Source organism: Oncorhynchus mykiss, chromosome 18 (genome assembly GCF_057628025.1).
Source record: "Oncorhynchus mykiss isolate SJ-2025 chromosome 18, ASM5762802v1, whole genome shotgun sequence".
NCBI classification, from domain to species: domain Eukaryota; kingdom Metazoa; phylum Chordata; class Actinopteri; order Salmoniformes; family Salmonidae; genus Oncorhynchus; species Oncorhynchus mykiss.
Genome location: NC_143039.1, coordinates 56,186,532 through 56,200,685, shown reverse-complemented (window position 1 = coordinate 56,200,685; position 14,154 = coordinate 56,186,532). Strand labels below are relative to the sequence as shown.

The following is a 14,154-nucleotide window of genomic DNA, read 5'->3' as shown; positions in this document are numbered from 1 at the left end:
GATGCTGTTTTCACTTTCCTTCTCAAATCAAATCAAATTGTATTGGTCACATGCACATGGTTAGCAGATGTTATTGCGAGTGTAGCGAAATGCTTGTGCTTCTAGTTCCGACTATGCAGCAATATCTAACATGTAATCTAACAATTCCACAGCAACTACATAATACACAAAAATATAAGTGAAGTAATGGAGTAAGAATATATCTACATAGAAATATATGGATGAGCAATGGCAGAGCGGCATAGGCAAGATACAATAGATGGTATAAAATACTGTATGTACATATGAGATGAGTAATAAGTAATTCTTAATATAAATCCACTAGTGTTCTATAATTACATTATTAGTTTGTGTTTCTTACATCTGGAAATGGCTAGTTTGTCTTTTCTTCGCAAGTTGAGCCTAAATCATCTTAGCCGCTAATGCCAATTGCTAGTTAGCTGGCTAGCTAGCTAATAAATGTACTGAGTAAGAGCAAACGTAACTAGCTATACAGCCTGATAATACCAGTGATGGTGTAGACCTAAATCAGTATGTTGTTTGTGCAACAGTATCTTCTAAATCAATGAGGAATATGTGAAGCATGAATATGTTCGCTACATGAAGAAGCTAAGAGAACATTAAATGTAGGCAAAGATTATAGGGTCCCCTAAGAAACACTTATCAACACTTTGGTTCCTTCAGTGTCACAATAACTCCTTTTCACAATAACTCATTTTCAACACTGCGTTCAAGTGCCCACTATTATATTCTAACTATAGAATTAGAATAATAATTATATTTCCATGATTCCAACAGTTCACCAAAGTTTTTTGATCTAAATCGCAAGTCAAATCACAAATGCGATTTTTGGTTAAATATAAGGCCTAGATTATTAGTCCATATCATGCAACCCTATGCTGCAGAATGGAATTTATCTCAAATGAGTGCAGGAAATGCAGAAACATATTTTGGGTTGAATTGAACAGTGTAAAACAGTCAGAATGGAGAAAGACCCACAAACTACTCATAAAGCAAATGTTGAACTTTTATTATTCATTAAAAAAAAGCCATGGTATTTGTTCACCCTCATATTATTCTACTAGGGGTATGACATAGAGGTGTGTGATATAATCAAACTCACAGTATAATGAAATCAATGAAACTGCTATCATGTCCAGTGGGAATGAGATTTCTGAGATTTGTGTGATTGAGTTGAGCCTCAAAGGAAAAATTCGATGTTGATGACGTTTATTGTTTGCACAACAGCTGTGAATTTGTGGGTATATTGAAATGACAGTGTTCCAGCAGATGCTAGAGAGCAGAGAGGGGAACGAGAGGGTTGGAGAGCCATGGTTCATTAAATTATACTGTTACTCTTGTCTCTGGCATGGATTCTACAGACCCGACCCTGATGGTTATTGCTACTATTTATCCTGACTTCTGATCCTATTTCTCCTCCCTCTATCCCTGCTTTTATACTCCACCTCCCCCTCACCTTCCTCATACTCCACCTCCTCTCCCTTCTCTTCTTGTCCTCGTCTTCCTCCTCTCCCTTCTCTTCTTGTCCTGTCCTCATCCTCCTCCACCTTCCTCCTCCTCCTCCACCTCCTCTCTCTTCTCTTCTCTTCTTGTCCTCGTCCTCCTCCACCTTCCTCCTCCTCATCCACCTCCTCCCCTCCTCTCCTTGTCCTGTCCTCATCCTCCTCTACCCCCCTCCATCCTCTTTTGTCTTCCCTCTTCCTCCTGTCATCCTCCTCCTCCCCCTTCTCCACTCATTGTCCTCTCCTCTTCCTGCTCATACTCTCCTGCCTTCTTCCCTCCTCCTCCACCTTCTCCTCTCCTCGTCCTCATCCTCCTCTCCTCTCCCCCAGGTCCCAAGCAGGAGATGATCTATGACTTCTGGAGGATGGTGTGGCAGGAGAATTGCTTCAGTATTGTCATGATCACTAAACTGGTGGAGGTGGGCAGGGTAGGTTACTCTTCCTTTTGGTTCTTTTGAAAGCCCACTCTTTACATAGGCCTATAGAAGAACTGCCAGTGAAATAAAATAGCTATGTATTATAAGTCTACAACCCAGTGAGCAAAACTAGTTGAAATGACAACCAGATTACATCCATGAAGTCGTCCACCTTTTCTCACTGAAAACAGGAAGGTTAGAAGAATGTAATTGTATTGTATTGTATTGATTTTGCTCTTGAATGTTGGTTTAAAATGTAACCGACTGTAGACCCTGATTTAAGGTCCAAATGTTCTGTGTGTTGTGTGTGTTCAGATGAAGTGCTGTAAGTATTGGCCCGAGGACAGTGAACTCTATGGAGACATCAAGATCACACTGCTGAAGACGGAAACACTGGCCGAGTACACCGTCCGCACCTTTGCTATGGAGCGGGTGAGCGAATAGTCAAAGTCCTTCTGTCTAACAAATTATACATCATTTGAAAATGCATTGGTTCCTGGGATCACATCCAATTTGAGAGTGTTTTGTTTACTCCATTTCTTCAGCCAGGCAATATATTGAGAACACAGCCTTTATAGAGGCATTGATATCTAACAAATAATTAATCATTTTAATGTTAATTGGTCTTTGGAGTTATTCCTCATGTTTAAATAAAGATGTCTTAATACATGTCCTACTGTGCCAACTTTATGTGTATGTTTGTTGATCATGATATTGATTAGACCCTCTGTGTTCTCCCCTCTAGAGGGGCTACCCAGCGAAACATGAGGTATGTCAGTTCCACTTCACCTCCTGGCCAGAGCATGGTGTTCCCTACCACGCCACAGGCCTGCTGGCCTTCCTACGCCGGGTCAAGGCCTCCACACCCCCCGATGCTGGGCCCGTGGTTGTCCACTGCAGGTAAAGGACCATCTTACATCACATCCTGTCTGAATGAAGCAGTGTTGCATAAAAAGTCTTAGACTCTTTATTTTATAGTTATTGACTTGGGTGTAGCTTAGCCTATATAGATCTCTCGCTCCTTACCCCTTCCCCTTATTGACCCCTGACCTCTCTCCTCTATGTGTCAGTATGGGAGCAGGCAGAACAGGCTGCTACATCGTACTGGACGTCATGCTGGATATGGCAGAGTGTGAGGGAGTGGTGGACATCTACAACTGTGTCAAGACCCTCTGCTCCAGACGCATCAACATGATACAGACAGAGGTAAGAATATATTCTATATATCAGGTATGCCCAATCCTTCCCTAGAGAGCCACTCTCTAGCAGGTTTTCCCTCCAATCCTAATCTAACACATGTATTATCTGATTAGTTTCAGGTATGTTAGCACAGGGGTTGAAGCAAACGCCGGCATAAACATAGCCCCAGAGGAGGAGGGCTGACCTCCTCCGCTGTATATGGTATACTATATAATGGTATTATATCAACCAGGAATCCATCAGGAAATGAGATAGTTTATGATGTAACCTGGGGAGAGATGTGATCAAATAAAATATGTATCCTCATTAATGCTTTTAAATTTAGGTCACTGAGATTCTTTGTACTCCAAGATGTCAAATGAAATGTACAAACAAATTGCATTGAATAGACTGCTATTTAGGTAGGCTATATAGCATGGGTTGGGCGTTTGGGCTTTTGGCTCTTTTTATGTATGTTCTAACGCCCTCTCCTTTCCTATTTTTTTACTATTATTAGCGGTTAGCAAAACAACATTTGTTTGTGGGCATGGTGATGTGGTGAATGTTGACATTTTAACAATTAATTGACATTAACAACAGTAATCAAATCCCAATGTTACACTTCCCTCCAAACCGCTAGCAATTATGGTCCTATTATCAAAACAAGATATTAGACGTTTCTTGTTAGTTTCTCAATCTCACTGTCTTGTCTGTCGCTCTCTTTCTACCTCCATCCTTCTCTCTCTCTCTCTCTCTCTCTCTCTCTCTCTCTCTCTCTCTCTCTCTCTCTCTCTCTCTCTCTCTCTCTCTCTCTCTCTCTCTCTCTCTCTCTCTCTCTCTCTCTCTCTCTCTCTCTCTCTCTCTCTCTCTCTCTCTCTCTCTCTCTCTCAGGAGCAGTATGTGTTCATCCACGATGCCATTCTGGAGGCCTGTTTGTGTGGAGAGACAGCTATACCTGTTCTTGAGTTTGCTCTGACCTATAAGGAGATGCTGAGGGTTGACTCACAGAGCAACACCTCCCAGCTACGAGAGGAGTTCCAGGTTAGACTACGTTTTGTAAACATTGTTTTAGCAACCAGAAACTATCTGACTAGATTTCAACCGGAAATCTTTCCAATTACGTCTCGATGTCCTCGATATGTTTTGTAAAGAAAATGGTTGAGGTTGATGTTTATTGTAACCGTGGAAATCTTTATTGTACTAGCATTAATTGTGCAAACTTAGATCTACTAACTCTCACCAAACCACTAGTCATGGCACAATACAGTACCATGTCCTTAGCTGAATGCATGGTCTATTGCAGCAGTCTGAGATTGTAAATTAAAGTCACATTTCTGTATGGGATGATCTCAGTTCATCTGACTAGTTGGCCCATCCTTTTCTTCCATTTTATTGACACAAATCATTAGTGACCTTCACCATGCATAATTACAGCTACTTATCTCTTTCAGACCGAGCTATTAAATACATTCATGATGGTTATTATAGTCGAATGAAATATCTTCACTGAAATCAGACATTTAGGGTGAATCCCAAATAGCACCCTATTCCCTGTCTAATGCACTACGTTTGACTAGAGTCCTCTTGGCCCTGGCCAAAAGAAGTGCACTAAATAGGGAATAGGGAGCCATTTTGGACAAAGGTTCTGATAATAATTTAAACGCATATCTCCAAGATGTAATCCTGATGCAATGTAAGTTAGTCATAATTATAATGCACCATTCATACTGTCAAATTCAACAGGGAGTTATAATTCAACACAATACACAGCAAGTTAAATAATCAGTTTAATTTCCCTTCCAATTTTATTTCTCTAACCTCAATGTGCTTATACATAATGTATGTGGTTTGCGATTAAATGTGTTTTTATCCATTAAGCCTCTTCATGTTTTTTTGACTGATGCTAAATGCGTTTTAACGTTTCAGCCGGATGATGATTAGACAGTGAAATATTTGCGGTTGTCAAATATTGACAGTTAGACAGTTTGAGCTGAGTACATTTTCAATGCCCTTGTCCTCTTTCTCTTTTCTCTCGTCTCGCTCTATCTCTCTCCCTCTCTTTGTCTCTCTCTCTCTCACACCCTCGCTCTCTGTCTCTGTTTATCTCTGTCTCATCTCTGTCTCGCCTCTGTTCCTCTATCTCTGTCTCTCACTGTCTCTCTCTAACAAACACCCATGCACTCTTCTCAATTTGTCTCTTCCCTCTCTCCCAAATTTCTGTCACATTCCCGCATCTCTTATTCTCCATCATCCTCTTCGACCCTGTCTGTACCACTCCATCTCACCCTCTCTCTCTCCTTTTTTTATCTCTCTCCACCCCCTCCTCCAGACGTTGAACTCTGTGACCCCTCACCTGGACGTGGAGGAGTGCAGCGTATCCCTGTTGCCGAGGAACCGCGAGAAGAACCGTAGCATGGACGTCCTGCCCCCCGACCGCGCCCTGGCCTTCCTGGTCACCACTGAGGGCATTGCCGAGGGCAACAACTACATCAACGCCGCTCTCACTGACAGCTTCCACCGGCCCGCCGCCTTCGTGGTCACACCTCACCCGTTACCGGGAACCACGGCAGACTTCTGGAGGCTGGTCTATGACTATGGATGTACCTCGGTGGTGATGCTCAACCAGATCAACCAGTCCAACTCTGCCTGGGTGAGAAGAGGGGAGGTGAGGGGGAGAGGATGGAGGAAGGAAGAGGGGAATTAATTGATGATACTGACTGACTGACTGACTGACTGACTGACTGACTGACTGAGCGAGCCCTGTGGCTATCAGGTACTGATCAAATATCTCATCCTCATACTCGATTGGTCAAAGCTGTACTCTGACTAATCCCATGTAATAGCAAGATGACTTATTGCCTTTGTGTAGATTAATTAATAGTTGATACATATTTTGCCTGCTTGTCAGGGCATTACCATGTCCATAAGCATTTCACTGTTAGTCTACACCTGTTGTTTACGAAGCATGTGACAAATAAATAACATTTGATTAGATTTCTTATTATACTGTACTCGCCCGTGTGCTTGCTCATGTGTGGCTTTGTCTGTGGTCTTCTTATCTTTCACCTGTAACTGTGGCCTGACCAATGTTTACACCATGGCTCTCATCTAGAACTGACTGTCTCTCTCTGGTCTACGCTCACTCCTTCCCTCATTCCCTCTCGCTCTTTCTCCTTCACTCTCTTCCTCTCCTTCCTTGACGCTTTTTCACCTTTCACTCTCTTTCTTTCTTTCTCCTTACTCTTCTCTTCTTCTCTCTCTTGTCTCTTGTTCCCCCTCCCTGTATCGTCTCTGCCATACTATCCTTCTTGCTGTCTTTTTTCCTCCCCTCTCTCTTTCCATCCCCCACTCCCTCCATTTCTCTCTCTACCAGTAGATTAACAGTGTACCCTCGTCATCTGTGCTACCTGTCTCTGTGTATAAATATTTATCTCTCCCTCTGCCCCCCTGTCACCTCGTTAATAACTCTCTGTCAACGTGAGTGGACATTATAGCTACCTTGTTCCTCCCCTGGCTCCCCCCCCCCTACCTCCCCTTTCCCTCCCCTTCCTGTCACAGCTAACACTGTTAGCATGTTAACACTGCACTCCCCTGTGTCTCCCTCCCTCCCTCTATCCCTCCTTCCCTTCTTGCTCCTCTCTCCAGCCCCCTCGCTGTCACAGCTAACACTGTTATGAATTTAACACTACACTCCCCAGTGTCTCCATCCCTCCGTTCCTCCCTTCGGCTAATGAGTCTTTGAAGCAGCTGCGACCTGCATTGACTGAAGACCTTGGCCTGGTCTGTGTGCAATGTGCACCAATCCCTGATTGACTCCATGTGTATTTCTCCTAGGCACTGCCGAGGTTACCCCCTGACCACACTGCATTCATTTATAATGGGCTGATGTTAATAATTTAGAGTGATGAATTATTCAAATGCTGTGAAACAATGTAAAACTGTGTGGTGTGTGTGTGTTATGCTATGTGATTGATTGTACTCAGAGTTCTCAGTAATGACAGTGTTTTCTGCTCATTCAGTTAACACTGCTACTATGTGTTGGATAATTGGATAATTGTGGATCTGGCTAAATGTCTGTCCTGTCGATCCTCAGGCGTCTTGTTATTGACTTCTGCCATCCTGCTCTGTGACATAATAATTTGATTTCACTCCTCTGCCTCCATAGTTCGCTAATCACTTGTTATCTTCCTCTTTCTTCTCCCCTCACCCCCTCTCTATCTCTCTGTCTCTCTCTTCCTCGGTCCTCCTCTCAGCCGTGTCTAAAGTACTGGCCAGAGCCTGGGCTGCAGCAGTTTGGACCAATGACAGTTGAGCTCCTGTCCATGACGGCTGATGATGATGTCATCATTCGTCTGTTCCGGGTTCAGAACATCATGCGGGTAGGTCTTCGGTCGTGGTCAATGATAGACTGGCTGTCTAAGTCCATTTTTGTGCTCTGATAAGTTAAGGGACTACAGTTGAAAATTAAACGGCTGACTAAATCTGCCTCATGGAAAGAAATGTTGATTAATATTGCATTGTCCGTGTCAAATAATAAAGTTAGAATAAAGTCAAGTTTTGAAATTATATCAGTCTGCTGGTTCCATCACTCAAGTCTGACAGTTTAGTCATATCTCTTTAATTTTGTCAAGTTCTTAAAACATATTTTCCCACTGTCTCTTCATGCGTATTTAGTAGAAAGCCTAATGGCCCCTTTTATATTCGTAGTCGGTCTACTGAGTATGTGAGATGAGGCATGTATTAGTCACCATACACTTCACAATTATTGTCAATGACCTAAAGTGTATTTTTGACAGCGTAATGATGAAATGATCAAATTGTCAGCCTTTTCATTGCCTGTTAAATCATTGTAAATGGTGCGTTGTGGTCTGTATGTATGTCTGTACTGTATGTATGCGTGTGTGTGTCTATGTCTGTGTGTGCTGTATCCTATAGCGATGTGCCTCCCTCCTAGCCGTTGACTGCATGTTGTCTTTGTGATTGTGACTATCTTAGTCTCCCAGGCACTTCCCAACACCTCTCTCTGAGCTCATCCACCTTTCACCACCCAGGTGTTCCTCTATTAGCCTCCAGCAAAACAACTCTTCTTGTCAGCTAGTCTCCCTACCTCCCCCTCCTCACCCCCCTGTCAGCTAGTCTCCCTGCCTTGCTCTCCCAACCTCCCCCTTCTAACCACTTGTCAGGTATAGCGTCCCTAGTATCTCTCCTTGCCTCCCCCTAGCACCTCACCTCATCTGCCCGCCGCACCCTCCTGTCAGCCCTCTGTCACCCCGACAGAGCACTGTCCCCCTCAGTGTCACCCCCAGTCTCCCCAGTGTCACCCCCAGTCTCCCCATGGAGGAGGGAGGAGGGGAAGGCAACTCTCAGAAACAATCCCTACTGCCTCTTCACAGGATCCCACTGATCCTACCAATCAGATCTGTCCAGCAACAGGAACAGGGAGGGAGGATGGTATACACTTTCCCAGCAATGTTTCCATCTCACAGTAGAACATTGAATCTATGGGCAGCAGGTAGCCTTGCTGTTAGCGTGTTGGGCAAGTAATCGAAAGGTTGCTAGTTCGAATGTGCCCTTGAGCAAGGCACGTAACCAGCATTTCTGCAGGGTTGCTGTTGATAATGGCTGACCCTGGCCGTGAACTCACTCTCCCATGGTGTCTCAGAGGGAGTTGGGATATGCAAAAAACACATTTCCAATTCACAAATGGTATTAATACACTTTGTACAAGTCAATGACTGTATATGTGAATGGACAATGCAATCAATCACGTGACACCATGTATTCCTATGTGAAGACTCAATAGCTCATTGAAGCCAAATTAAGTCAGTTAAAATTGTGTCTCATGGAGACATAACATTTGCAGTTTGAGCAACTCCAGGAAGTGATGTTGCAGGCTAGCTCAGTGCTGCCCCATCTCATTGAATAACTCAAGTTGAAGGCCGATCGGGGTACTGCAGTTTTCCATTAGTAACTCGATTATCCTTATACCTTCTTCTGTGTGTGATTTTAAGCCTTGTCCCCAAGGGGAATGGTGGCAGGTCTTTGCCATTTCTACCAGTTTCCTTCTGGGTTAGAGATGTCCATTATAGGATGCCATACATGTCTACAACACAATATTAGCATTGTCCGTTTCTCTCCTTTCTCTCTCTGTCTCTGTCTCTGTCTCTCTCTCTATCTGTCTCTCTTTCTCTCTCTCTCTCTCGCTCTCTCCCCCCAGCTCCAGGAAGGTCAGCTGGTGGTTCGTCATTTCCAGTTCCTGCGCTGGTCTCCATACCGTGACGTCCCAGACTCTAAGAAGGCTTTCCTCAGCCTCCTGGCCCAGGTCCACAACTGGCAGAGGGAGTGTGGAGAGGGACGTACCATCGTCCACTGTCTGTGAGTTACCACTTTGCTCATACATTTTTATCATCCCTTAGGGAAGTTTAGTTTGCAGATAGGATTCACAGAAATGATTCAAATGACCAGTGCATTGCGATTGATTTTAGCGATCGTGATCTCTGTAAAAATTTTGAGGAAGTTGGCTTAAGAAGTTTACAGCTGCGCTCTGGTCGGATTGATCCTCGGGCCATAGGGAACGTAAACAAACAAAACCCTATTTCACATTGAAGGCGCCATTGGCTCTTGTTGACTCCTGTTGTGAGCATACTGTACAGAAAGCATGCGGCATCCATCTTGTGGGATAATCGCGGACAAGCATTTTTTTTGGAACAATGTTGTACATTTTCAAAATAGAGTTTGCAAGACATAGAACTCTGTGGCTTTTTGCAGAACAGTAAGTACGTTTTCAAAAGGTAGTGGCCTTCTCAAAACACAAGCACAGTCAGAAAAACTAAAGTATACCTTCAAAATTGCTAGTAGATTCATCAAAAGAACACGATTGCTTGCAAAAAGACGCAACCAAGTCTTTTAAATCTCCCAATCAAATATTATTCCTAGTAAAATGTGCATAATAATATTACAGACTGTTACCCATGTAAGAATCCCTCTCTTTCAGACAGATGACAGTTTACTTTGAGTGAGGATGCGCAATGTTTTGGGGTGTAACGCCAAAGGATTATAACGAGTAATGTAACTATGTATTTTTCTCAGGGAGTAATAAGTAAATGAATTTGTTATTGTTGAAAGAAGTAACAGTTAATAGCGTATATGTGACTTTTCTTTTTTGAGTAACGACCCCAACACGGCTAATGAGTAACCCAAAGTTAATCAGAAGTAACCCAACTTCATTCTCTGTGTCTCTGCATGTCTGTAATATTGTAACAAATCATAATTGTAACCAATCAGAACAGCATGTACTAAGGTAAGAAAATGATCAGAAGTCCTCTATGTTTATTTGATCATTGCTGTTCTGCTACAGTATAGATACTGTTCAACACAGATCCAAACATTGCGAGATTGAGAAAAATGATAATCAGAGGTCACGCCTTGCTTCAGTAGATTGAGTTATTATGTTGGTTCCGGTCCCACTTGCTAGTTTAACAACCATCAAAAGCACATGTTTTTGAACTAATACTCTCTACTTAAAGCACTTAGCCTGCCTGTGTGTAGTGTTAAATGAGGCAGGATAAAACGTCAACCCCCAAGTGTTCACTACTACACTCCTATTTACCAGAACAGTTTTCATAATTACTGTAAAAAAAGGCTAGGCTCTAGTTCCCCAGCCTCTCCTAAACTTCAGCTACACTACATATCTATCTAGCCTGGATTGGGCTCTGGGGTCCACATGCTAAGCATGTGTCCCAAATGGCACCCTGTGCCACATATAGTGCACTATTTTGGACCAGAGCTCTATGGGGCCTGGTCAAAAGTAGTGCACTCCCATAGGGAATAGGGCTCCATTTGAGACGCAGCCCTGTATTAGATGTACTTCCACGTTTATGGATTTAATGAGAACATTCCTCAGATGCCAGTCTGCAAGTCTTCAAAGTTCTCCGCATTGCTGTTTTTCTGACAGCCACCTTGATCCTAGCCTGACTGAGCTGTGACATTTCACTTTATGGCTTTCCTTGTAACACCTTCAGCCTCCGTCTCTGCCCTGTATCCTAGGGATGTGACTTGCACTGATGTAGTGTCAGTTACTGTCTCTCTGTATGTGTCTGTTTGTTTCGCTATATTTATCTCTCTGTGGGCATGTGTCCGTGTCTGTGTCTGTACCTGTTTCAGCACCATATACCCCGGTTTTGCAATCTGACTTATTCTGACACATTTCGCAACACAGGCTACTCTCTCAGTGGTCAGAAAGTGTATACATAATGATTCATGGGCACTGACCCACGTACTGTGTTTCTCCCTGTGTGTGTAACAGTAACGGCGGTGGTAGGAGTGGTACGTTCTGTGCTTGTACCATGCTGCTAGAGATGATCCGTCATCACAGCCTGGTGGATGTCTTCTACGCTGCCAAGACGCTACGCAACTCCAAACCCAACATGGTGGAGACCATGGCAAGTAATAACCTTGATTTAAACAGGGAAGGCCCTTTTTAGAACCTATTTTGGTAAGGCGATCTAATACGGTGGACAGGAGTTTACATGTCTTAAGGCTCAGTTCAGTCAAACTTGCAGTGGTTTACAATATTTACACACTCAAATACAGATCGCTGATCGATTGAATTCAAACTTTAATCTATAGCAAAGTATCCAGGTATCAAATCAAATCAAATGAAATGTATTTATGTAGCCCTTCTTACATCAGCTGATATCTCAAAGTGCTGTACAGAAACCCAGCATGTGGAGGAATGTTGACACCTGTGTTGTTTTCAGGAGCAGTATCGGTTCTGCTATGACCTGGCCTTGGAGTACCTGGACGCCTTGGACTGCCTGAGTGAGATGGAAGTGAGATAACACTGATCCCAGATCAGCTCAGGCTCAGGGGAGATGGAGTGGAGTCCTGGGCCTAGACTGGATCTCAGCCTGGGTCCACATTACTTGGGCTTCCCAGCCTGGTCCTAGCCTGAGTCCACAGCCTGGGCCTGGACCTGGGCCTGAGTCCACACTGCTCTGCTTCTCTCTCTACACTTCTACATCTAGCACAGATTTGTCAGACCTTCTCAACCCTAGAAGGAGTGTAGGGATAGAGGCCTGGGACTCAGTCCGCTGCCTGAGTCCGGCCTGGTCGACACCACTCCGTCCTGGGTTTTCCCTTGGGTCTACAGCCTGGGTCTAGCCAAGTTCCTGCTCTGCTTCCCTCTCGTCTCTTCCCCCCCAGGTCTGGGTGTATCAGTGTATCTGCTGCCATAACGGACATGGACAAAAAACTATGAGAGCGAAAGAGAGGGAGACAGAGAGAGATGATGGGACATGCTTCTACCTTCTACTTTCTACCTGTCGATTATGTACTCTTTTCCTTTCCCCTGCATTCTTATCCCATCTGTAAGTTGCTCTTCTGTTCGGTGCCACATACTATCTGCCAAATACAAGGAAGAGGACAAGGAAATGGGCAGGATCGTCCTCTTCTCATTGGACGTATTTCTGGTCACCTGACCACTGGTGGTATACGCAAAGGTCTCCGCAACTTCCTGCCTTATTTTATTATGTCAATGACAACAATAACAACAACATTGAAAAACATAAAAGCTGAAGTATAACAACAAGACAATGATGCCACAACTGCAGCAGATAAAATATGTCAACTATTAGGTGATTTTGTGTGTTTGTTTTGTAATACGTTTAATGATCTTGTAAATGATGCAATGATCTACTGTTGGTGAACATCCAATGTTGTTACTGTACACTGGTGTTTTCTCTGGTGAGGCTGGAATGGCTATTTCTCCATCGGCAGAGAAGAAGTTTACATAGAAAATGACACTGAAATGATGTTGGGTGCATTGATTCTATGGTCCTAATGTACAGAAAGGACCTATCTGGTTTATTATTTATTGTATGTGTAAATAGATTGTTTTCCAGATGTTTCTAGATGTTTGTTGTCTTAACTCTGTGCCAATTCATTCTATTTTGTCTATGAACAACATGGTCTCATTAGAATAATGTCAAAATAGTGACGTTTAACCATTGTAATGGTATGCCACCCAATTACTTTTATGTCACTTCTGGTGACATATTACTCCATATTTGTAATGAGATATGTCTGCTATAAATTACATTCTAGGTTTATGTCACCCAATTTGACATAGTACTTATGTAATTTCTGGTGAGATATTACTCCATATTTGTAATGAGATATGTCTGCTATAAATGAGAACCACTTGAGCACCTGCATGCCAGTCAGTTGTTAGTGTTTCCATTGCAGTTTGTGACCCAGTCTGCTTCAGGGGATCGTCCCCACTGCTACCAGAGACTGGGGTTGCAAAATTACTGTAGCTTTCCAAAATCCCCAGATTTGTCCTGAAATGAAATAAGCAAGAAGGGAATCTTCCAACTGCGAAACTTATGACTTGGAATCTTACTACTGGGATTGCAGGAAACCTGGGACGTTCAGGGAAGTTACCTAATTTTGCAACCCTATGCGAGAACCCCAGAGAGAGTAATGTAACAAAAAAAATGACATGATTTGTCTCTAGCTGTGGGAACAAATGTGGTCAGTTTGCCGAAATTAGTTGCTTTTTGCATTTGTATTTATTCATTCAATGTTTTATTTTATAATTGTGTATAAATGAAAATAAATAAAATATTATGATGTTGGTAATATCATATGATTCATGCTCTTTCTACGTTTAAAAAAAATGTTTAGACACTTGGAATAACAGACTAAGCAATGCATTTAGTTTTTAGGTGATTTTAGCCTCACCCTTTCATGCACTTCAATTATCTTTGGCTATCACTTTCTTGCAGGAAGCATCTTGTAACACACACACACACACTTTTACAATGTGCTTGTTAAACAAGAACCCTAGTCTTTCCTCTTGACCTGTAGTTTAATTTACCCTTATCATTTAATGAAGTGTAGCGAAATTAATGGTCTGGTGTTATCATGTAACTGACTAGCTGGTTCTGCTACAGAGCTCTAATTGAAGGAGCCTGATGAATCTATTGATCCAGTCTACACACCATTCCACCCCAAATAGAGAGAGAGAGACAGGG

At 43.0% G+C, this 14,154-nt stretch overlaps 1 protein-coding gene across 13 annotated transcripts in view; it reads left to right on the top strand.

The window, feature by feature from the left end:
- LOC110496838 (receptor-type tyrosine-protein phosphatase U) overlaps positions 1–13,764 on the top strand; it is a 274,942-nt gene extending 261,178 nt beyond the window's left edge. For 6 of the 13 annotated variants that reach the window (XM_036952978.2, XM_090208832.1, XM_090208829.1 and 3 more), the window contains 10 exons: positions 1,854–1,951; positions 2,255–2,371; positions 2,685–2,839; positions 3,010–3,145; positions 4,010–4,159; positions 5,448–5,768; positions 7,372–7,497; positions 9,336–9,493; positions 11,424–11,559; positions 11,878–13,764. In XM_036952978.2, the coding sequence (XP_036808873.2) occupies positions 1,854–1,951; positions 2,255–2,371; positions 2,685–2,839; positions 3,010–3,145; positions 4,010–4,159; positions 5,448–5,768; positions 7,372–7,497; positions 9,336–9,493; positions 11,424–11,559; positions 11,878–11,958 (1,478 nt within the window). In that variant the 3' untranslated portion in view covers positions 11,959–13,764. Of the gene's footprint in view, positions 1–1,853; positions 1,952–2,254; positions 2,372–2,684; positions 2,840–3,009; positions 3,146–4,009; positions 4,160–5,447; positions 5,784–7,371; positions 7,498–8,511; positions 8,590–9,335; positions 9,494–11,423; positions 11,560–11,877 lie in introns of all 13 variants that reach the window. The other 7 variants (XM_090208831.1, XM_036952973.2, XM_036952971.2 and 4 more) reach the window with 2 other exon arrangements.
- The last annotated feature ends 390 nt before the right edge of the window (positions 13,765–14,154 follow it).